At 48.1% G+C, this 24,687-nt stretch overlaps 2 protein-coding genes across 2 annotated transcripts in view; one reads left to right on the forward strand and one right to left on the reverse strand.

The window, feature by feature from the left end:
- Positions 1-24,687, forward strand: part of cunh17orf67 (chromosome unknown C17orf67 homolog) — a 291,697-nt gene that overhangs the window by 186,246 nt on the left and 80,764 nt on the right. The window lies entirely within an intron of this gene.
- LOC142895301 (axin-2-like) lies at positions 58-17,052 on the reverse strand. Its single transcript, XM_076036220.1, has 11 exons — positions 16,300-17,052; positions 14,497-15,463; positions 11,894-12,034; positions 9,114-9,216; positions 7,067-7,207; positions 6,091-6,512; positions 5,824-5,973; positions 5,490-5,720; positions 5,262-5,366; positions 4,389-4,514; positions 58-1,516 (listed from the first exon to the last, which is right to left on the reverse strand). Exons 2-11 carry the CDS (start codon positions 15,348-15,350, stop codon positions 1,390-1,392), a joined length of 2,400 nt encoding a protein of 799 aa, XP_075892335.1. The 5' UTR covers positions 15,351-15,463; positions 16,300-17,052; the 3' UTR covers positions 58-1,389.

Genomic DNA, 24,687 nt, shown 5'->3' on the forward strand with positions numbered 1-24,687 from the left:
GTGTGTGTGTGTGTGTGTGTGTGTGTGTGTGTGTGTGTGTGTGTGTGTGGTGGTGAGTGCGCGGGCTGTAAACACTGCCATTATTAGGTGGTACGACTTGTGCTCCAGGTCTCCTCTCCATGTGCATCTGTGACCCGTCTCCTCATCCCCACCCTGTGCAATGCCTGGTTCACAAACAAAGGCACAACAAAAAAGATCGAGCTCTGCTGGGCGGGGAGGAGGGAGGAGGTTGGGGGGGGGGGGGGCGAGGGAGTGACGAACCTAACCTTACAAACTATCAGCAGCATATAAGACGGGAGGTGGGGGGTGAGTGAGGGGGGTGACTGTTGAGAATATTTTTGTTTGTTTTGTGTTTTTTTGGGGGGGGGAGGGGGGGCCAGGGGGCGCGTCGACCACGGCACCTGCTAAGGTTGTTAGTTTGGGTCCGACGGGGCAACAAGGCTATGGAAGGTGCTAGGCTAGTGTTGCGTCCTCTGTGTAAGGTAAAAAAAAAATAAAAAAATAATAAACAAAAACAAAAAAACAAATGAAAAGAAAGAAAAAAAACACCAAATATCATCACCACAGTATTCTCCCAACATTCAAAGCAGCTTGCCCATTGGCTGGGATCAGGAGAGGAGGAGGGGGCGGGGACACAGGTTTAAGAAAACGTTAGAAAACGAGGGGTCCGGGGGGAAAGAGGTGGGGAGGTGAGGGGGGGTTGTTTTTTTCCTTTCAATAAATACTTAATAAAAACTTTCAACTCATGACAAAAAACATCTCTCTATATATATATAATACATGTATATATACATATATATGCATGTATGTATATGCACATGTACAGACGTTTTTGTGACGACGTTGGGAGTGTAACTTTAAGAGCAGGTTGGTGGCGCCACCATCACGTGGCGCCTCAAAAGTCCTTTTTCCACCCGAGCGGCCGGGCGGCCGTGAACGCACCATCAGTCTGTCGTTGCATCGTCTGCATCTTCAGTGGTTATTATTCGAGGGGAGGGGGACGGGGGGCTATCTCCCCGCCTCAGGCCATCCAATCACCGTCATTCTTTTGAAAACGTCTCTTCCCTTGTGTTTCTAAGGCTGATTGGTTAATAAGAGTCAGGGAGGGGGCGGGACCTCCTCTGGATTTTTTTTTTTTCTCGGCATACTTCATTGGCTCGACTTCCTTCAATCGCTCCTCTTGTGCTGGATATATTAACTCTGTTTAGCTTAATATTAAGAAATAGAAGAAAAAAAAAAGAACGGAACAAAAAGTCCAGAGTGTTTCTTGGTAATTACAAAGAGTCTTTTCCTCAAGTTTTTAAGAGAAACTTTAGCTTTTGGTTGGGGGGTGTCGGGTTGGAGGGAGGGGGGCGGGGTGGCGGTAGGGCAGCGGTTGGCTATTGGCTTTTAGTCCATCCTCTCCACCTTGCCGAGGACCTTCCCCTCGTACATGGGCAGGACGGCGGCGTCCTCCAGCACCTCCTCGAACACGGCGCCGCACTCAAACTCATCACTGGCTTTCTTGAAGTAGTACCTGAGGAGGGAGGACAAGCACAGAGAGAGAGAGTCTGATTAGAAAATGCCAAGTGTAGGTGTTTGTGGAGGTAGGGGGGTAGAAGAAAAATGAAGCAACTGGCAGCGCACGCACAGGGCAAAACAGAAAGCTTGAACTCCAACGGGATCTGACAGAGTGGCAGCGGCAGTGCATCACATGCGTTTCACCGGCCTTTTAAAATAGGCTTTGAGGCACCTACACAACCACTTCCATATACAGGCTCGTGCACAACTAACTCCCTTTAGTCCCCCACACCCCACTCCAAAAAAAAAAAAAAAAAATCAAACACAAACACACACACACACTCGCACTTTGAGAGCCCGAAATGGATCCTGCTCAAAAACAACTTAGTCATAGCTCTTCAATGCCGTCCGTGCGCAACTTCAAAGGCCGGGCCTGACTCCACATCACACCGCTGCACAAACAGAGCTGAACCCTCCATTTAAACACTCCCTGCGAGACCTTCGCGCCGCTACAAAACCGACCCCGCTGGTGTGCGCGTCCACGTGCGCTCGCCTCGCCTCCTCGTCCACTTGTTCGCCGGGGCCCATTCTGCAGATGCCTATCTGCCCCGCAAGGTCTTATTAATGTTGAAGGGTTAATTAGAGACTCTGCGCTTTGGTCACCCCCCCGCCACCCCCCCCCTCTCTCTCCTGCTCCCTCGGCCCCTCCCACCCCTGTGTCTCCGTGACTTCTAATTGGACTCGCTGCCAAATGAAGGGCCTTTCCTGTCGCGCAGGTTGACATTTCAGGTGCCTGAGAGTCTGCCGCCGACATCGGGGGGCAGGTGGTGGTGGTGGTGGTGGTGGAGGTGGGAAGGGGAGGGGGGGGGGGGGGGGGCAGGGACATGCGAGCACAAACGAGGGCACATCCAGCGCTTTACTCTCGCACAATTGGCTGTATCTGTCACGCACACAAGTTTGGGCAGCTTTTCCGATCACCTGCCGAGAACAGAGAGAAAGGAAGGGGAGACGGTGGGGGGTGGGGGGTACAGGGCCTTCCCTCGCTCTGTGAGTGGGAGTGATGTTTGGATGCAGGCCAAGCCTGAGGGCCTCTATCCTGTGTGTGTGTGTGTGTGTGTGTGCGCGGGCAGACAAGACTCCTGGAGGTCACAGGTCATTTAGCCAGCTTCACTTCTTCTTCTTCTTCTCTCAAGCAGAGATAACTCCCAGGGTTCGCTGCGGTCCCAGCCACTGTGAAAGTCTCCCGGAGCTTTCTAATGATTTCTCTTCTCGACTTTAAACCCGGCAAAAGAGCAGCAGGGGGGGATTTAATGATAAGCTTTGTAATGGAAAAATGCCTCATTGTGCCTGTGTGTGCGTGTGTGTTAGTGTGCGTGCACGTCTGCGCTCAGAATTCAGAGAAAACCCTGTTTTGTTTAGGTTTTGTTTTTTTATGAGGGACTGCGAGTCACTCGAGCAACACGTCCAGGGAGGAGCGTCACACACACACACACACACACACACACACACACACACACACACACACACACACACACACACACACACACACACACACACACACACACACACACACACACACACACACACAGTCTCATGTACTTTGTTGACTGTAAGCACAAGCAAAGGGAGGCGACTGTGTTACCATCGCTGCTGGAGTGTCTGTGTGTGTGTGATGACTTTATTAAATGATACAGTTTTTGGCATTAACTTTTTTCCCTGCTGCTGTCCAAACTTTCCTGGGCAAGGTTTGTTTTTTCCCCGCCTCTTTATCATCATTAAAGAAGACCAAAGAAAAGTGCTGCCCCTCTTTAATTTGCTCGAGGGGCCGATTCCATTTCCAGGGACAACGGCGAGATTTTCTCTTACAAAATAGTTCAAAATCATCGCTTTGTTTTCCGAGAGCTCGAGACAGACGGAGTCTTTCCATTGGAACATGTTTTATGTGGCAGGATTCTCTCTCTCTCTCTCTCTCGCTCGCTCTCTGCAACATCTGGCACCAATATCATCTGGCAACGCGGCGGCGTACTGTTCTCCACTGTACTGCTGCCATGTCCAAATTAACCAACTCCACACATTCTGCTGCCATTGAAGCCAGGCGCCTCATCCCAAGCACCCCACCCCCCACCCCCCCACCGCCCGCCTCCACTTCTGAGTACTAGGATAGCAGTCAGTGGTGCAATGACTCGTTTGGGGCCTGTCTTCTTCTCTTGCCCAACAAGCAGATGTTGATGTTGTGAGCATCGAGTCCGTTTTGCACAATTGCACAGGAAACGGTTATCAAGCCAGGGGAAGTTTGGAGGTTCCGGGTGTCAAGGTCTTCCGCCTTATTAGTAACGTTTTGGTTTACTCTGTAAATTCTTGCCTTTTCTTTTGGATTTCCTCCCCAACATCTGACAGGAGATGTTCCCTGCCGGTCGCTCTTAACCGCTATCAGCCATTAAACAGAGGAAGGTGCTCGGGGCACTTGATTTAAACGGCTGACGCAAGAGTGCGGAGGAGGACTCTGAAGGCCTTGGAATGGTCCTTGCGCAAAAAATAAAATGTCTCAGGCTTCAAAGCCATATTTATTAAAGCTGCCTTACCATGAAAATCAGGACCAGATGAGACTTTAAAAAAATAATTAAATAAATAAAATAGCTTAAGAAGCCCCTCGTCCCCACAAATACTAAATGCACTTGATCAGCCCATTTTTCTGTTGTAAGACTACAGCGTTTCAGACCCCCCACACGAGTGTAGACAACAAGCATAACCAACAAACACACATTCAGCGACAACCAACCCCTATAACGGCAACAACCTCGACGAGACGCCGGCAATTAACCATCTGAGTGTGTGCAAAAACCGTGCGTGAAGCTGTGATCTGCTCCTAGCAGGAGGCTGATATTTACCGGTAGTTGCCTTTCTTGCTCAACTGTTCCTTGAAGTGTCCCAGAGTGAGGCAGTGGGTCTTCATCATGCTGCGATACGGGATCTCCTCACCACAGAAGAAGTAGGTGACCACAAGCTCCTTTGACCTAAAAACACAAAATTAAAAAAGAAAAAGAAACGTGTTTTAAAAAAGAGATGCGCTTGTAAGGGAAGGAGGTCCATTCGTGGAAAGCAAACACATGCACTCGAGTGCTATTAATTAAGGCTGCCAGGAGACAGCAGGCTCCACTGGCGGTCAACCAATTAAAACTAAAAGAGACCTTGCAGTCAGGTGCTTGTAACAGCAAGTTTATGAAGGTGATGTTGATAAATTACAGTAACCAGGAGCTGCTTAGCACATCTTTGTCGGATTCCACTACAGTTTGAGAGGATGTGTGCGCGCGTGTGTGTGTGTGTGTGTGTGTGTGTGTGTGTGCGTGCACTAGGAGTTAAGATACTGTATTAAAGCATGTTTAATCTTAAATGATTAAAAGGCGAGAAGACTTCAAAGACGGAGCTGTGCTGACTCACAACATCCCTCTTTGATGGGACGAGTATGAGAACACAAGCTTGCAATGGGGGTGCTTATAAATCTGTCTGAGTGTGTGAGTAATGAAATATGGAAAACTAGAGCGCAATTGAAAAATATGTAGAAAAAAAACATTAAAAAAAGAGCGAACACATTAGTAGACGGGATTCCTGCAGATTCCAGGAAAGAAGAAGGAGAAGAAGAAGATAAGGAAGAAGGAGAAGAAGAAGGAGAAGAAGAAGAAGGAGAAGAAGAAGAAGGAGGAGAAGAAGAAGGAGGAGAAGAAAAAGAAGGAGAAGAAGAAGAAGGAGAAGAAGAAACATACTCGTCTGCTTGGAGTCCCGGTCCCACCAGAGGGCTTCCTCCAGTGGGAAAGGCAGCTGCTGGATGGCTTCTGTCTCTTTGAAGGCCAATGGCTGCTGTCGATGGCCTTTAAAAAAATATATATATATACCACACAGATCAGAAACCTGCTCTTCTCCATGGCGACTGATCGACAATGGGCGAGGTTTGTCAGTTTCGTTCCCGTGTGCAACATCTGGTGGTCGCTCACCTTTGCTTTGGCGGCTTGGAGACCTCCTCCAGTCGGCGGCAGGCCTCCTCCAGCTGCGCCAGCGTGTTGGGTGGTGGAAGGGGCGGCATGGCCGGGTCCTGGATAAACGGGTGCCCCGGGTGGTGGCCGCGGGGGTGAACGCCACTGCCGATGCCGCCGCCGCCCCAGGAGTGACTCCGGTTGGGCAGCGTCTTGGAGTCCAGAGGGCTGGACTTCCTCAGGCCTTGAGCGCTGTTAAGGATACAACTGGTGAGTGGGAAACCATGGCCAGGGTAGGAGGGTGTACAAGAATTCAACCCTCCGGATGCTGTGGGTGTTCCTGGTAGACTCGTACCTGTGCGGTCTGTGCTTGCCCTGCCTCTCGCTCTCAAGGATCCACTGCCAAACATTCTGCGAGCGGTCGGTGGCGTCGAGAGGAAGGCATGGCGACGATATGCCCTCATCTGTGGCCTTGACGGGCCGCTTGTACAAAGTGCTGCAGCGACTGTAAGTGCAGAGCGGTACAAGTTAGAGACAGGCGGACCTCGAACCGCTGGAAGACTCACTTTGAAGCGGGGCTCAGTTGCCTTGTTGGCACAACTCAAAAAAAGCTAATACTCACGCAGGCGTGAAGTCGGAATAATTGGCGCCCCCTGGAGGGCAGAGGCACTGCACACGCTGGGCCGCCTCAGCCTCAATCTGCTCCTTGGTCTTGGGCCCGGCGTGGTGGTGGTGGATGTAGTGGTGGTGGATGTGCTTGGTGGACGGCCTGCCCGCTGTCAGGACCTTGGAGGGCCCGGGGTAAGCACCAAAGAAGGGCCCGTGGCCAGACGGCACGGTCGGCACCGTCCGATCCGGGGAGCTGGAGCGCGGGGAGTGGCGGGTCACGCCGGGTGACTGGCAGCCGGGGGTCTTCAGGACGCGGGACAGGTGCTCGTCCAAGATGGCCTGCGGATCCTCCTCGCACTGGCTGCCGGACGGCAGGAGAGGGTGAGTGAAGGAAGTGCTGCTGATGAGGTCACTGCTCTCCTCTCTTTCTTCCTCCTGGGCAGTCGGAGAAGAAAAACCCTTTTAAATTCAAAGCATCTGTCAGAAATATCCGCGGCGAGTCGCTGGTGGTAGAAAGCGGCAAACGGAGGAATTTGTGTCTGAACTTATACCAACTTCTATCCATCGTCCTCTCAAGTCTGCAAGATCAAACGGCCGGGTAACTTGATTTGAGTTTCCTTTTTGCCACACTGTTATCTTCGCTAACAGGCTTTGGGTGCGCTTCATCTATAATGCAGAGTGCGGCTGCGCTTTCACAAAGAGACTGGCACTGCTCATACTCAGCAAACGTGCCACTGGAGAGTAAGCTAAGTGCTAACTATTTGAGGGAACTTCAAGTGTGCCTCGAAACATAAGTTTTGAAAGTTTCTCCCGATGAAGCAGGCTACGACGCAGACAGGGGAAGTCGCAGCTAAAACCAAGACGCACTTTCGAATCCCTCGGCCTTTCCCCTCGCGTTCCAACGTGCTAAAACTGCCAGTAAGTCTTGCACAGAGCGCCATCGGGCCAAGTTGACTTGTAAATGACTCTTTTTTTTCTGGATTCCGTACCTCCTGAATCTGCTGCAGCCTCTCCTCCAGCGAACTCATGGTGTCCTGCTCCCGCTTCAGCTTCTCCAGCCGAGCGATGAGCTGGGCGGCGAAGGCCGAGGGCTCGACGGGCGTCATCTCCTTAGGCAGCCGGTGTGTCCGCTGCAGGGTGGACAGACAAGAGGGAGGGGGGGGCACGTCAGTGTAACTGCATAGTGTTTCTGACAGATGCAATATGTTGCGCTAATCCGCTGCCCTTGCCCTAATCCTATCTTGTTTTTCCAAAAAACCTGTTACTATTCCAAAAAGGCCTAATCCAGATGCCCTTGCCCTGGAGCTAACCCGAACCTTTCTCCCTTCCCCAGATCTCCTCATGCCCAGTGCCCTTGGCAGTGCCAGGCTGCTGGGCGAGGGGCGGGAGGAGGTGGGGTGGGGTTGGGTTGGTGGTGGTGGTGGTGGTGGTGGGGGGAGGGAGGGGTAGAAAAAGGGGGTAGCGATGGCGGGGTAGCAGTTGGTCTCGCTCGGAGGGGAGGCCCCCTGCCTGCACCCTCTGTAGCCCAACCAAGCCATCAGCTAGGCAGCCTCTGAAGTCAGCACACTTCAAAGGGGCCTTGTCAAACATCAAACGCACACTAGGGGTGGGAGGGACACGCAGCTTTAAATCTCCGAATAAAAGCCAGATATCGACAGAGAAGAGAGAGCGCAGCGGAGGGGAGGGGGGGGGAGGGTGAAAAAAGGGAAGAGAGGGACAAAATTAACAGCATGAAAAAAGAGGGAGAGGATTGAGACGTGCGCTCGCAAAAGCAGCCATGGTGGCGGAGAAGGAGGGAGAGGATAGAGGAGTCAAATACTGGGAAGATCTGAGGAGAAGTAGTAATTTATTTCCCGGCTGCATGCGGGGCAGCTCTGAGGTACTCTAGTCACATTATCCTCCTTTTTCTTCAACTCTGTGCACCGGCTTCTCTCTCTCTCTCTCTCTCTCTCTCTCTCTCACTCTCTCCCTCTCTCTCTCTCTCTCCCATTCTCACTTTTTTTGTTATTTGGCACACTGGCTTTCTTGATTTTGACTCTTCTTTTGTTGTTCCTCTCATCTCTTTGTAGACACGATGAAGGGGAGAAGAAGAAAGGCAAGCAGAGCTGCTGGCAAAGGAGCGCCAGCCCTGCACGGGGCCCCCGCTGCCTGGGGCTGGTGCATCATGGGAGACAGAGCCATCTCCAAATCAGGAGGGAGACATTAAAGGAGTGCAAGTGGGAAAGGAAAAGAGAGAGGGAGACAGAGGGAAGAGACAGAGAGGAGAGGAGAAAGGAGAGAAAAAAAGAGGCGGAACAGACAACACTGTCGGTGGATGCACAAACACACACATAAACACCGACACAAACATGGACACACACGCACACACACACACACACACCTGTGTTTGGATATGGAGACAAAAGAATCTCACATTTCTTTTCTCGTCTCAGACAAAAACCACCAGCTAACCTGTGTCAATCTGCCATAACAGAGTTCCTTAAAAAAATAAATAAATAAAAAAACTCCCTGCAAACACAACTCCAGCAGGTCATCAGAACCTTGTGTTCAAAGCACATGCAGCAAATACACTGAATGACCTGAATATCTGTTGGAGCCCAAGCTCATTCGGCCGTCACTTGTTTTATATTCACAGAGATGTATGATGCTTTGTGCTATTGTCCCACACAAACTACGGGGGAATATGAAGAGAACAACATGGGTTTATATTTACAGTCATACAGAAGCTACTCGGATGGGGGAGGACTGGAGGTTGGGTGCATATAACAGAAGAAGTGAAGTGATATGCAAATTTTGCCTTTCATTTACCCTGACTTTAATATGAAAATGAGCGGGGGAACGGAATACTGTATTCTGACACAACATGAGCTCAGAGGGGGGAAAAAAGAGAGAGAGATAGAAATAAAATAAAGCACAACTCCTCAAGGGAATCAGGACCCAGTTGTCTTTCAGTGTGTAAAAGTTTGAGTTTAGCAGATTACAAAAAAAGAAGGAAACACAGAGGCAGGAAGTATAACTTGAGGAAGTAGGGCTTACAGGAAAGTGGGGTAGCGTTATCTGGCCATTGATCCTGACACTGCGATGCATCTCTCGCTGGAGCTGCTTCTTCGTGCCCAGTTTGTACGGAGGGATTCCATCTCTGCAAAAGACAAGCATATCACACATTTATATTTCATGATTTAAAACTAGCAAGCCATCTTGTGCATTGTGCCTTGATACTTGTACAAATCACACAAACCCTCAGCTGTCGCTGCAGTGCACCAATGCCCTCTGGGAGGTTCGCCGCTCAAGTGACCAACACAACACTGGCCAGAAACCACCCACTAAGCATGTTACGGCCATGCCAAAAAAGGCCCAGAAGCCCTTAAAGCCAAGGCAACAAAAACACACATAACAAAAACACGCCAGGACAATGGAGGAGATATGCTAAACATCCCATTGAGGACTTCAAAAGAAGAGCCCCGCTGATAAGATTACATCAGTCCTTGTCAACTCTGGCGCGGCTGCATGGACAGCAAAAAAGAAGCGACGCTGACCCCAGTTTAAAGTAGAAGGCTACACAGTCTAGCGAGAAGCTAGCTGAGGCCGCTAGCCACTTGGTTCTCGCCTAGTCTGATAAATTAATACAAACATAAAGGAAGCAGACAGGAATACCAGCAGTCTCTGGACAATTCAGCATTTATTCTGAGAATCTTATTCTCCGTTTTTCACCCGGCGTCTGCCCGCTTTTCCAGTCAGCTGCCACTTAAGCAGGGCCAATTATCTTGGCCGTTTTGGCTGCTCAGAAGTGTCTGACCTAGCCCAAACGCTACTTTTTCTGCTGCCTCTTTGAAATCTCACACTCATGCACATATGCACCCGCTGCCATCTTCGTTTGGCAAGCGCTGTGCTGTGAGCCTCTGATCTTAGCAACATCAAAAGGCTGGTTTGTAAGATAAGGTAATGTTTGAAGTTGGTGCAGCAGCATTCCCCAGCGTCCAAGTAAATCCATAAATAAGATATAAGCAAAAAGAGAAAAAAAATCCCCCCCACCCCTTCATTCTGCACCCCCCATTCTCAAATCCTCTTCTTCTTGTTCTTTATCTGGGAAATGAGATTCAAATTTGCAATGAGCCTTTTAACCACAGTAATAAAAAAAGGCCACACTAATGAAATTATTCCCTCCAATGAAGGAAGTGAAGATTTTTTTTTTGTTTTGTTTTTTTAAATCAGTCAGCGCAAGAGGCAAGAACAGGAATGTCTAATTTACAGACCTTGGTAGCGGCCACAGGGTTCTGATTTTGACAAAGCATATACCTAAAACAAGCCCCAGTCATTCAGCCGAGTCAAAAAAAATGGAGACAAACTACTACCAACATCAATGATTCACAAACTTGCGCCCTTTGGCACATCAAGCCATCGTTCCTCAAGGCTCAGGAAGGAAGGAAGACAGGAAACTATTCAAAAGTAAAACAAAAAACAAAAAAAACTCAACAATCCAAAGGAACTATGGTGCTAACGAGCACCCCAAAAAGTCAACAAGCAACACGCCGTGCCCGACACAAAGCTTGCCAACTTTTTTTTTTTTTTTTTAAACCAGTCTGAGTTTTTATCATTCCAAACCGTGTCCTCCTCCCGACCGGACCACGTGACGGCTGCATGCTTTGTCCAGGTTGAGGAAGGGAAAACAGCCGTGGGTTCTTTCATGGTTTCATGGGCCCTTACTTTATGGGGATCTCCTATTCAGTTGTGCAAGTCATTTTCAAAGCAGCCAGCCACCCTCTTATCCCCCTAAGCTCCCCTCACCTAACAATAGGCTGAAAGCGATTCAGTTAAGCCCTTTATACTCCATGCACTTTATTTTCTCACTCCCGTGCACTCCGAGCCTATCCATTCCTACCAATGGCCACGAGGAGCCGACGGGGAGACGCAGTGGAAGGTTTTGGTGGGTGGAGGTGTGTGTGTGTGTGTGTGTTTTTTTTTCTTTGGAGTTAGGGGGGTGGTGGTGCCCTAGTCTGGCCAGAGGGAGTTCCTCATGCCGCGTCCCAAGGTCTAGAAATGAGTAACCCTTGTGAAAGCCTCACAGACACATGATCCCAGCACGCCGCAGAGGCCAGTGGCAGGAAACCGACCCACCATGTGAGTAAGCTTCCTTTCATTTGGTGCCAACATTTTTCAATGAGTTTGTCTTGAGGCCCGAATGGCCATTTCCCTCCCCCTCTCCGCCAGCTCTTCAAAGGGAAAGAGCGATTAGATAATATGAAAAAAACAAGTCTGTTGTGGCAGAAGGGTGGGTGGGATGGATACATTTCAACTTTGAGGAAAATGAGGCAACGCCTCCACCCACATCAAGACGCTCTCATTTTCTCTCTCTCTCTCCCCCGTCTCTACAGCCTGTAACACATCAGAATAAACTTCAAAAGGTCTTCAGACATAATGACTTTCCCAGAGTAATCTCCCCGAAGGCCACAATAACAACTACACATTAATGGAGTTACCTGGAGTCAATCATAAAGGATAATTAAAACGCATTACAGGCCATTATTTTGCAACACAGCCATCCCGTCAGCCCCGAGAAATGCTGAGCATGTTAAACCACAAGACCAAATATTTTTTTCTTCCTCACACCCCGACTCCTTTTGTCAGGATTGCCCAACTCTGGTTCAGGCACGTTTTTTGAGGATACGCAGCCATAAAATTCACAGACGCTGAGCCAAGGTCAGCCGACTGGAAAAGGAGCCTTTCCAAGATGCTGAATCACACCCAGAGGAAGCCGCTGTGAGTGGAAGCCAACAAGAAATCCTTTGATTTAGAGTGATCAACGTTGAAACACTTACACACTACTGTCGGTCATGGACATGGAGTCATCTGTCGTGGCATCACTGGAGATCTCACTGTCATTGGCACTGGTGGCAGGTGCAAAAATGTAGCCAGAGTTGACAAAGTACGGGCTGGAGGGGTCTCCACGTCGATGGGACCTGCAGAGTGGCCAGGGAAACATTTGCAACATGTTAATGTGAGGACAGGTTTTTTTTTGTTGGTTGTTTGTTTTAAATCATGTTTAAAAGGACAAACATAACAGCTGTGAGTAGGTCTCTGGCTCTCACAGTATCCGTGTGTTGCCTGTTGTGTGAGTTGTGATATTAATAATCTCTGCCATCTCCCCACCTGCATGTTTGACCAAGGCCTGTATGTCCTACTGCAGTATTCTACTCTGACACTCCACTTTTTCCTTGGGAGTGTTTTTAGTTTGTTGCCATGCACTTCCAATTTGATCTCTCCCTTTCTTTCTCCCACCCCCCACCCTCCAACCTCCCCTACCCAACTCTCCTGCTTTGCTTTCTTAAGTCTCTCTCTGTCTTTCTACTCTCTCCTGCTGTGCTGCATTCCTTTTTCAGTGGAGAAGGGGGGGGGGGTGGACAAGGAAGAGGGAGGGGAAAAAAGAGGAAGGGGGAACTTGAGCTCCAGAGAAGGGAGGGTGAGGGAAAAGGGGGAAGGAGGGCCCCTTCCTTTATGAGAATGCCTTCTGCTGGGAGTGCTGAGAGGAGAACCCCAGCATGACTAAAGCCGTAGGCCCCAAGCACAAACCTGACCTTTGGAAGGTCCGCGCAAAGAGTCAGGTATTTAGCACAGCTGGGCTCTGTGCACCCCCCTATTTCTCCATCTCTTTTCTTTCTTTCATGATCACCCCCTTCCTGTCTTTCCCCCTTCTCCTCCTCTTGTCTCTCCCCATCTTTTTTTTTTCCAAAGCATGCTTAGTCTTTGTTGGACAGTTAAAAAAAAACTCCAAAAGGGACTGATTAAAGTGCTGGATAGCAACGAAAGAGGCAGAGAAAAAGTGAGACACAATCTGAGGCAAAGCAGGATCAGCGGTTTGAAGCTGCGGAAATGAGATGGGGATGTTTTGTTGTTGTGTTTTTTTTCTGTCACTTTGGAAGTGAGCACAGAAGGTTCTTCAAAAAAGGAGAGGAAAAAAGGAATCTGCGCAGTGGCAAAATTAGTTCCACATGTTTGAGATGGAAATTGGTTGACCTAAAGAGATGGCGAGGGGCAGGGGGAAAGTAGGGGAGAGAGGGGATGACGGAGGGGGAGGAAGAGAGGGCTCTCTCTCCCTCCCACTATTCTTTGAAAAGAAAAACAAGAATGCAGGGGATCACACCAGGAAACCAGGAGATGCCTGCATGTGGACAAACTGCGCCTATTGGTCTCGTTCTCAACATGGCCACCTTCAAGCGCATAAGTGATAACAATCAGCCCACAAGGTTGATGCATTCCTTAAAAGCGCATTTTGGCCATGTGTGAGCAGTTCATATTCTAAGACAACAAATAAATAAGATGCGGCAGAAAAGGACAAGCCATTCTTTGAATTGATGTCTAGTTTACTCATAAGGCAAAGTATGGATTATCTATGGGGAAAAAAATGCACAGTTCTGACCAAACAAGAGTATCAGGAGACTGTGAATCCGCTCAGCAAAAATTGCATCCAGATGTGAGTCAAAGAAGTTTAGTGGGGGGAGAAGAAAAAAAAAAAGAAACTTCTGAAGTGCTCTTTGATGCAGCCTCATGCATAAAATCTAGTTTTTGAAAATGTTCCTGGCTTGAAAGATTTTCAGCTGTTGGACAATGTGTGGGACGAGCTCTCAGATAAAATCCCAAATGCTTTCCACAAACAGTTTCGCTTTCATCTCTGACCAAGAGAATAATATCTCTGCTTGGCATACGCCTGACAAGTTCTTTTAACTCTGTATTAGCATTTCTTTGGTTTAGGGCTGCTTTGTGACAGAATACAGTGACTGCGTGACTTGGGTGGGTGGCTGGGAGAAAAACACACACACACACACACACACACACACACACACACACACACACACACACACACACACACACACACACACACACACACACACACAAAAAAAAAAAAAAAAAAAAAATCAAGCACAACTTTACAATATCGCAGCATTTAATGTCACTGAAACAGTCATGAGGCTCGGTGTGCCTGAACCAGAGGAAGGGTTTCAAAGCACAGGAAACTTGAGCAAGCCAGCAGAGGGCTGCCTGCGAGACACCATTTACTTAAAAGGAAGGTTCAGATCCATTGATGTTTTGCACCCACCCGCCCCTCCAGCCCCTCTAACCCCCTTGACTAACTGCAAGGCAGGAGGGCACAAATATACAGGCATGTTCCTCGCAAATGAAAGCCTTTGATCAAGTGCCTTTATCTTTCTCGGCCGTTTGTGAAAAGGAAGAAAAATAAATAAATAAGAGAGTCACTCGACGAGCCGCGGTTTAACTAATGAAGTTATGCTGATCACAAGGAAGGAAGGAAGGAAGGTGAGAAATGTCTCACGCGTCCACCAGCGCGGACATGCACGCGCGCACGAACGAACGCTTTCCAGGTGAGCGCCCCCTCCCGCCCCTCAAACCAAGCACTTGTCCTTACCTGCAGCTGTTCTCCAGCACGTCGGCCGCCGATCGGATGGCGGCGGTAGCCCTCAGGGACTTGGCCGTCAGTCCCACCACGGAGCCCAGCGCCTTCGCCTTCAAGTCGGCACAGCTCCACTCCTCCTCCTCCATGAGGGGAGGAAGGTATCCGCACATGAGCTTGAGGCTGCCGAGCGCGCCGTGGCTCACGTACGCCGCGTTCTCGCAGCCGGCGCGCACATAGTCGAGGTATATGTCAGAGGTGAGGAACATCTGGTACGCGTTCTCCTCCATGTTCGACTGGATCTCCGTCTGCGCCTGGTCGAACATGGCCGAGTCTATCTGCTGCTTCTTGATACTATCCCGTATGAAGGTCTTGGTAGCGGGCTTAAGCTGCTTGGCGACGATGCTGTTGTTCTCGACGTACCGCTTGAAGATCACTTTGGCCACTCGCAAAGTTTTGGTATCCTTCAAGTCCATCTGGCGGAAGCCGTTGCATGCGAACCAAAAGTCCAGCGTGTCCACGCAGTTCTCCCGCTCCAGAAAGGTCCTGAAGAGGTGGGCGCCGTCCTGGTCGCCCAGGAGAAAATGCAGGGACTTGGTCCACCGGACGAGAGGCGAGTCCGGCGACGCGCTGCCCTCCGGTTCCCCGAGTCCATCCTCGTTCCTCCGCGGTGTGGAGCCGGGAGGTGCTGCCGCTGCTGCTGCTGCTGCTGCTGCGGCGGCGGACTCTTTAACCTTGCTTTGGGCTCTCATTTTGGCAGATCTGATGGCGCTGTAGCATGACGCCTCACCCTCCTCCCCCGGCACCGGAGGACGAGGAGCATCTTCTCGGAAGCTGCTGCTGATGTGCTCCGTAAGCGCCCTGCTCATGGCTCCAGCTCCGCTCGCCGTGTGAGAGTGCCGTCGTGCCTCCGCTGAAGCTCCAGCCTTAATCCTCCTCACTCTCTAAAAGCAGCGGGGGAGCTTCTCAGCTCCTCTTCACTCTGAAACACAAAGTATTGATCTAATCAAAGCCAGATCCTGCTGAACTTCAAAGAAGGACATCAAGTAAACAGTCCCTTTCAAATAAAAAGAAAAGAAAGAAAAGCTCGCCGGGTTCACAGAGAAGAGAAATATGAAAGGTTTCCTGCGCTCCATTTATCTATTTATAATCTAAATGAGAGATCAACTGCAGCCTACATTCTCGGCGCGCATTGATCTGTCACATCAAAACGGCATTTTTTTTTTTATTTTTTTATACAAGAATAATCATCTCGCAGCACTGCCGCGCCACTCACCGAAAACCATATTCTCATAACTGTGGCTTACACGTGTTTTCCTAACGAGTCCGTGTCACAGGCTTCAACTCCAATTAATTCCCAATCTGTTTCGGGAGGAGGACCGTACCCTCTTCTACATCACGTACACAAGCGAACAAGTCTTCCCCTTACTTGTGTTCGCCGTCTAAAGAAACATCCAAATAAACAAAAAAAATACTACTAATAAAATCGCATCTGACCGGCGCCGCAATGACCCGAAAACGGTGTAATATAAGAAGGCTAAAAAGCCCCGCGGGAGGAAGCCGAAGCCACTCGCTCATGCGTAAATGGTGAGCGATCAATCGACTCTAATCTGAGCCCAAGTCTGCTATTAACACACACACACACACACACACACACACACACACAGGGAGCGAGAGGTGGGGGGAGCCGGAGAACGTGTCTGAACTAGCGAGGTTGTGATTTGAAGACTTGCGAAAGGCACTGTGACTATCTGCTCTATTAGAAGAAAAAAAAAGAACCACATCAGAACAACAAAACCCAACACGTACGAAACATACCATCTCAAACTCAGCTCCAACCGATGTTGTTGCCCCTCGTTTGTTCCCCCTTCAAAGCCCCCCCAAAAAGTTGCGCAATTACTCCATGTACAGCAGAGTGATAAGAGTCCAGAAAACTCGCGGAGCAGCGGTAATCCAGCAGATAGGAAGGCGACAGCGGACTCTTCTTCCAGTGGAGCGCCGTCGCCGTGCCACATGTGTCCTAGCTCCCTCCGAGAAAAACAACAGAGCAACAGCGAGCGCCGTAGTTTGCAGCACCCTGTCCCATTCAACGACTGACCTCAGAGAAGGCAGGCTCGCTCCCTATGTAGATCAGTCAGGGTGTCAAAGTCGAGAAGGTAAAAAAAAAAAAAAAGAGAGAGAAAAAAGGAGGAGCTGGAACAAACGACGACGAGCAGCAGCAGGAGGAGGAGGAAGAAGAAGAGAAGGGGACTCTGATTGAAGAATACGTCCCACTTTTCTCCCCCCCCCCTCTCGTTCCCTCCCTCCTTTTGCAAGAAAGACGCACCGCCCGACAAATATTCTGTTTTTTTTTTTTTTTTTTTTTTTTTAAATCTGGGCTATAACGCATACACATGGTCGCACACGCACTCACGCGCGCGCGTACGTAAGCTTCTTATCTATCTCGCCGTATTTTTTCCCTCCTCTCTCTTCTTCTTCTCTCCTCTCGCCCACAAACAAGAAACACAGCCCGCATTTCTCAACTTCAAAGCCTCGGCAGCAGCACATCAAAGCGGCCAAAAGAGGGGGCCTGTGGAACAGCTTTTGCTACAACTTACCATCCGTGTAACCGAGTAGCCTCCCTCTCCTTTTGCTTTTTGCTCTTTAAAAAACAAAAAAACAAAAAAAAAAAACCCAGGCGAAAGTAAAGTAGTGCTCCAACAACAGTCTTGTTTGTGTATGTGTGTGTGTCCGTCCTGCAAATGTCCTGTCCCACCGGGGAAGCTTCTCCTTTGCATGTGTTGTGGTGGTGGATATATTTTAAACGCAGCAGCCGTCGTGCATAAAAGAAAAAAGACGCGTCTCTCTCTCCTTCCTCCCCAACAGCACCACCGACTTCCCTCCCCAGGTAATGTTTCAAGAAGTCAGGGCAGGCGGTAGAATTCCTCGGGCTGTTTCTGAAGCAACTGGGCTCAAGGTTTAACTGCGGACTTCAAAGTGAGGCACCGCTGGCCTGGTCCCGGAAGATACATAAAGACACGCAGGCGGCGTCTCATCCGCGCGCCGCGCGCTGGAATGAAAGCAAACCGAATCAAATTTGTTCAAAAAGAGACTGAGGCACAGAATAGAGCGGACTCGTGCCAGATCGTATGCTTGGCCGCAGCCCCGCGCGCAAAAGCGGCGCCATTAGCGGCGTCGTAACGCGTAGTAAACTTTTCGAGGCGACCGGAGGACTCCCATGTTTATGCCAGGACCTTATCAAAGACAGGCGATCTGGAGCCAACTCCCCCGAGGCTCCAGCGCGTCAGAAGTAAGTGATCCGCCGCGCCAATAGCATTATTCTTACAGTCCGTCTGTTACTACAGCGAGTTTCAACAGACAGACACACAAAAAGCAAATGAAAGCGATACTTTTATTGCCTCTGGCTCGTTTTTCCAAGTGGCCGGGGAGGGTCGAGCGCGTTCACCGAGCTGAGAGGATGTCATTGTGGAACGGCTCGGAATGCATATATATTTTTTTTATATACAGATAATCGATTTCTAGCGCAACGCACACCGGTCTGAAAGGAAATGAGAGAATTTCGTTATTTTTGTGTTCCCTGTAATATTGCCGTTTACCAATACAGTGTATAGTGGAAACTCCAGGAACTGTCTGTTTTTATTATTAATAGTAATTAAAAATCTATCACGACTATTTAATGTGTACACTTCCGGATATATCCCTGATTTGCTAATCCTATAGAGTATAACTGTCAAATGATTTCCATATTAGTCACAGGCTTTTTTGGCTACAAAGATGTCAGCTGAAACACACTTTGCCAGTTCCACATCGAGGGAAAATGGCACAGCATGACATTTTGATTGAAATTGGACAGAGCAAAGGCAAAGAGCCGTTCTCTAGTCTTTTAATTCACATGACTCTCCTAATGTCATTGTGACAGAATCTTAAAGAGTGGGTTAGACAGTGATCCAATCCCGTGGTACTTCAAAGCCTATATTGTCCCTTTGATGTTGAGAATCAACTTTAAACGAGAATATAATTATATAAGTCAGACGATCCAAATTCACAAAACTCCCATAATGGCACAGGACAAGGAAACTAATGAAATTCAACTTCTCCGAGGTCCCCGAGTGGTGATTAATTCATGTCGAGCTGTGCATAGATAAATAAGCCGGCGGTGTCTCGTGCGAATTTGCCATTTTGTCAGTGTCTCCGTCAGTTCAACCAAATGTTTTTTAGCAATGGGGTGTAGAATAACTTCAACCAGCCAGTACCATGCATTCAACATGTATAGGCACTCAGTATGTTTGCATGACATAAGAAAAACATGTTTTTTTTTGTGTTTCTCAGTCCAAAATGTGACCAAATCTGTCATGAGAGTCAGACATAAACAGACCAATTGTCTGCCTGTCTAGTGTAAGAAGACACGTCTAGCCCAGTCAAGCTGTAACCACAACTCAACTGATCTGTTCTTGTTAACATATTAAATATTGACTGAACAGAAAATACTTGGATTTAAATAATTATTGCTTTGTTTTGGAAGCTGCATGCACACAAAACAGCTCTGACCGACGACACTGCCTTCATGAACCAGTGCTATAGTGACCCATTTCACTCGTGGCTTAGAACGTGTGTGATGTAACGACTGACCATCTACTTCTTACCTACTGGGAGCTTGTTTGGTTTTGAAAAGTTCAACTTGCCAAACTTTGCAGAAAACATTGTGGCACAGCAGCAGACAGTAGACTCTCCTGTCTGCCGTTGTCTGTCTGTCTGTCTCGCCTGTTTGTCACAGCTGGTATCTGCATATTGTGTGTGTGTGTGACAGCATAAATATGAAGTCTTTATTCATAGCCACTTTCAGAATCGCAAAGATCTGTAAAACAAACACTGCTGCCACAAATCCCAACAATCCTTCACCCAAAATTCACCCAAGGCGTCCAACCCTTCCACAAAGGAAGTGCCAACTGTCTGTGAAACGAAACACTAAATTAGAAATGAAAGGGGGGGGAAAAGGGGGTCAGCAGCATTGGCACTGTGATGTTCAAGGAGCGCTCTGCTGATCAGCGAGGCCCAAATTAAAGCTGTGCCGTTATCATCTGCACACTGGCTTCTTTAATGCCCGCCATGAAAGGAGCATTGAGATATAAAGGGGCTATAAAATGTAATTTTTGAAGCGCAGGACAATCTTAAAAGTGGGATATTCACATTTGGGATAAGATGTTATCTTCACTTAAATTAATTTGGGCTGCAAAAGAAAAAAAAAGTAGTTATCCGCGGTCAAATTTTTTTTTGCTGACAGCGAGCAAGAGTTGTCCATGCTTACTCTGCTTTAATGATTTGTGAAGTTCAGGCCGCTCATTCAGCAAGCCTGTTTTTTAAGTTCTGTTTTTCACACGGATCACTGAACATGCCACCAACATGCAAGCTGCTGACTTTCTGCATTGATTTGCAGAGGGTCCTGAAATACGGGATGTATGGACCACACCTGTTGACCCTTTAAATACCCACTCTTTGGCTCCGCAGTGACAAAAGAGAGCACGGTGCTGTAAAGTGGTCACAAGAAGCCCCTTTTTGATGCCGACCCTGCCTTGACCCCTTTGTTGGGGCCCTAACCATTTCACAGGAAGATCCAAACGCGTTTAAAGCACAATACAGGATGAGAGCGCCGCCACTGACTTGCAACCAAGCTCCAATAAAACAGGGTGACCTGGAGGCTAATTGAGACCCTGTGGAAGGGAAGAAATTAAAGGCATCTGGCGTATCACCATATACTGAAAAACAAAGTCGGCCTTTAATTAAAGCCTGTGCGCCCTTCCCAGCGAAAGTATGCGTGTCAGTACAGGTGTTGCATCAGGATGTATGGAAACAGACAAAGCATTTTAATTATAGTATTTGTGGGAACGGTTTGGCAAGACAAAAAAAATAAAATAAAAAAAACTTTTTTCCTGTGTCTGCCTCTGTACTGCAGAATGTCTTTGATGCTGTATCATTAGTTGCATCAGTCAAACAGTAGGCCTGTGTTCTCCCTTTATGTCGCCTTTTCATGAGAACTTTTGGATTTGCATCATATCTCAGCCCGCAGTATGTTTGTGCAACACCCAACAATGACATTTTTTGTGCGCGGCTCAATCACTGCTCTCGAATCCTACACATGTGCTTAAAAACAAAGACAAGAGGGGAGGGTGGCTAATTGCAAATAACCCAATATTTTGGAGTTCAAAGGCTGTGGTGGGCTTAAGTGATAATTTTGGCTGAAGCATCACCATAAACACTAATAAAATTAAGTGCGTCGGAGGGAGGGTGGAGGGGTGGGGGGTGGGCGTGACCCAGCGTCCCTTTGAACAGACCCTGTGATCAGTTCCCCCTCTCAATTAGCGTATTGTCCACTTGTCCTTTCAGCTGGGAGGGAGGGGGCAGTCTCCCCCTAGCTTCCCTTTGAAGTGATTATCCCTTTATCTCAAGCCTGAGCGAGGAATATCTTGGGGGACAATGGCAAATTAAAGCCCATATGGAGAGAAGCGTGAATGTCTGTTTGTTGGCTCAGAGAAAAAAAAAAATGAGGGAAAAAAAGGAATGATGGAAAAATAAATAGAGTGTCGTGGACTGAGAGAGAACGAGACAGAGAGAGGAAAAGAGGGGGGGGGGGACGTTGCATCATTCTGTTTGGAGGGGCTGAGCGGGTGAGTGGTAGATGTCAGCGCTCATCCAAAAAAGTAATTTAGGGCTCGTGCGGGAGTTGACACTTGTAGCCGAGCGACTTTAGAAGAGCTAAAAGGAAAAAGAAGGGTGGGTGGGGAGCCGGGGTGGTGGTGGGAGGGGGGTCGGGTGCATCTGTCATGAAAGACAGAGAGGGAGAGGGGGGAGAGAGTGAGAGAGAGAGGCAGAGGGGGACGAATGGCAAGATAGAAGGATGGAGGATGAAGAGGAGTGCAGTTGTCAGCAGAATCAGATGGCGGTCAGGCAGACGGGTTTGAAGAAGATACAATTAAAGTGTGGAGTTAAGACGGGCTTTGAAGTTGGACATGGTGCATAACACCCTTAAAGTTTGAGGAGCAAGCTATTCATCCGCTTGTTATGGCTTGTTAGGGGCATTCCTGTTAAAGGGCCCAATTTGAGAAAATATACTTTAATTTGCGATTTAAAAAAACACCCATCTAAATAGATTAAGAGCGGCAGCAGTCGCCAAGACAAGGCTTTGAAACGTGGTTTTAAAAAAAGGCGGAGTGAATAAAACTGAATGGTCACCCTTTGAGACGTGAGTGAGGGATTTGCTAAAGAAGGTGCAGGGAAGGGGGGGTGAATAATTACTTTCTCTACCCACTCTCCCTCTTTTTTCTTACAATCCTGTTTTTCGGTGGCTTAAAACTTCAATAACATATAGAAACAAATGTCTGTGATGCTTGGCCTAATCCATTTGGACTTGGCAAACCTTTGTGTGAACCAAAAAAAAAAAAAAAAAAAAGCCCCTATCTGATATGCCCAAACGTTTTCCAAGCCGGCATGTACAGGCAGATGTACAGAGGGCTTGGTTCACGGCTGCACAACTTGAAATAAAAAAGCAAATTATTCTTCTTCACGCAATAGTAGACGGTGTGAGGGAAGGTTGCGCCCCACAAGTGTGGATGGATCCGATTTTATATGACATGAAAATCAACACAGTTGAGCCAAAGTCTGAAATTGCACATAAAAGTCAAACAAGAAAAAACAGCAGCAGGTCCAGAGGCATCCAAACACTGGTGTGATCAATAAAAGCCGCCGCCCGGATCTTCCTTTTGCTCACTTCACAAGTTTAAAGGTCGAGTGAGGGATTTGTCGGCCGCTGTTTGCACGCGCGCACGCAAGAATTCAAAGAGAGGTAAGAGAGGAATGAAAATCAAATATCGCACTTGCGCAGTGAATGCTAATTGCAGCGGCTGGCGGTCCGCGGCGTCGGACGCGTCCTCGGCACAGACCCCCAGAAGGAAGCCCAACTGACAGCTTCTGTGTGACCGTTGAACTCGCAGCTGTCGGCGTCTGTCTGGGAACTACTGTCAGTGCTTGGAGACAGGAGACATTAAACTGCTAACTGGCTGAGACTTTGCCTGACAGGAAATCTATGGGCAGATAAGACAAATGAAAGAGTGCCATTGAAGGAGGCCGCTGAGCGATCAGCCGTTGAACGTTTGGAAGCGTAACAGCAAGGTGACAGAACCAACTTGTGGATGTGATGGTGCCATGTTTTTCATAATTGTTTTTAATTTTTTTTATTTTTAATTAAGTCTCTGCTACCAGAGTAATACTATCAGCATGCCTGCGTCCACAACATACCATTAGGACAAGGTGTCTTTGTGTTGCAGTCTCACACCTAATTGTTTGGTTTTGGCTACAGTACTTACTAGACACTGACAAACAATAATCACATTATTCCTTTTCTTGGTTGACATTGTTTGGCAGCCACAAGGCCCATTGTGCAAGACACCTATCCCTGTTGTGTGTCTCTAAACAAACCAAGCCTCAGTCTGGTGATCCAATGTCAAATTATAAATCACCCTGTAGTGAATAAAAGGCTGCATTATATGCAAAAAAAAGTTGGAGTTCACATTGAAGCCGCAAGTATAATTATGGTTAAACACAAATTATCTTAGAATAAATATGCAAAGGGAAATTTGGATGATTTCTTATTAGGCCAAGTTTTTTTGTTTTTGAATGACAGCGTGTTGGTTTTTCTATTTCGAACCTGTATTCCCTGTACACGTTTCTTGAGTTGAGTCAGTTTCTGGAAAATAAATACAACTCTGCTGTACTAAAGGACGACAAGAAAGAGGTACACCTTGCTGGTACTACAGAGTACCTCCAAAAAGGATGTGTTGCGCGTTCAGAGATGCTACTCTGTATACCCTGAGTGTAACTGGATGTTATTTGAGCAACCGTTGCCTTGTTATCATCAGCCTGTCCATTCTCCTCGGATCCCACATTAACAAGGCATTTTCCTGCACACAACTGCGCAGCAAAAGCAACAACAGAAAACAAAACTAAGAATGACACTCAAACCAAAGTACACATTATTTTAGTTATTTTTTGAACCTGAATATGACTTTCAAAGAGCAACAGCTTCTTCGAAATTCAAATCTTGTCAGTCACTACTTAAACTAGGATTAATATATTGACACAAATCATTTAGTAAATAAGTGTAACTAAATGCAATTGCCGATCTGTTACTAATAAGTAACAGATAAGTAACAGATAAGACAACTAAAATACACACACACACACACACAGTCATTCCAAGACACATCATTCTATGTTCTACAAACAGGGTCGTGCACAGTGTGTGTGTGCGTGTGTTCGCTGCTGTGCTCTTCTGCCCACGATGGCTGCATATATGCGACGAGCGTGCGTGTGAAAGATCTATTTCTGTTTGCTTTCATGAGCTTCGAAACATTTGTGTATGTTCTGCGGCTGTGATGTTGCCTCTTGAGTTGAGGAGTTAAACCCACCTACTGTGAATAAAGGGAGTCCTAGAGAATGAGAGAGAGAGAGAGAGAGAGAGAGAGAGAGAGAGAGTGGGATCGAGAGAGAGAGAGAGCGGCCGGGCAGGACCCTCCACGCCGGCCAGCTGCAGATTGTTCGTTTATTCCACCGAGAGTTTCTATATCCATAACTAAAACCAAGATAAAAGTGCTTTGACCCTGTTGCGGGATGTTTCCCAGTGTCACGCAGCTACGCAGCAGGTGTGCAGAGGGAGGGCGAGTTTCAAAACACGCCGCGCAGCAGATCGGCAACAGAGGAACGTCAACAAAGCGCCGCCGCTCTGCACCTCGCTGACTGCTCTGACAAGCCGACGGGGGAAAAACATTCCCACAGTGGAGGAAGAAGAAGAACGACGGCGGAGGAGGGGGAGGAAGGGGTGAAGAAGGCCAAACACACGGCAGACAAGTGGATAAGAGACGGAAGAAAGAGGTCTGCTTCTCCCACTGACGCATTATTTCTTGTCTATGCACTTTAATGACGTGTCGCGCAAGAAACAAGGCGAGTGAAATTTTGACGTGGCATAAATGGGAGAGGAGGAGAGCGGCAGGCGTCAACGGGACGACGTGCGAGCGGCACCGCGACAGACGTCAATGTCAGCAAAGTTGATTTTAACCCAACTTGAAAACTTCCGACGACACGGTGTAAAACTTGAAGGGCTTAAAGTTGGATCTCATCCAAGTATTATCACTCCGATAAATCGAGGGGTGACGGGTG

The sequence above is a fragment of the Nelusetta ayraudi genome, unplaced genomic scaffold (assembly GCF_046127955.1).
Source record: "Nelusetta ayraudi isolate G7.1 ecotype Tasmania unplaced genomic scaffold, CSIRO-AGI_Nayr_v1 ptg000004l, whole genome shotgun sequence".
Classification (NCBI taxonomy): Eukaryota; Metazoa; Chordata; class Actinopteri; order Tetraodontiformes; family Monacanthidae; genus Nelusetta; species Nelusetta ayraudi.

Coding starts and splice junctions, on each gene's coding strand:
- LOC142895301 (XM_076036220.1), bottom strand. CDS start 15,350: ATGAGCAGGGCGCTTACGGAGCACATCAGCAGCAGCTTCCGAGAAGAT. Junction 6,513..7,066: donor GGCTGCAGCAGATTCAGGAG/GTACGGAATCCA, acceptor CCGACTGCCCAG/GAGGAAGAAAGAGAGGAGAG. Junction 4,515..5,261: donor CCGGGACTCCAAGCAGACGA/GTATGTTTCTTC, acceptor TTGTGTTTTTAG/GTCAAAGGAGCTTGTGGTCA.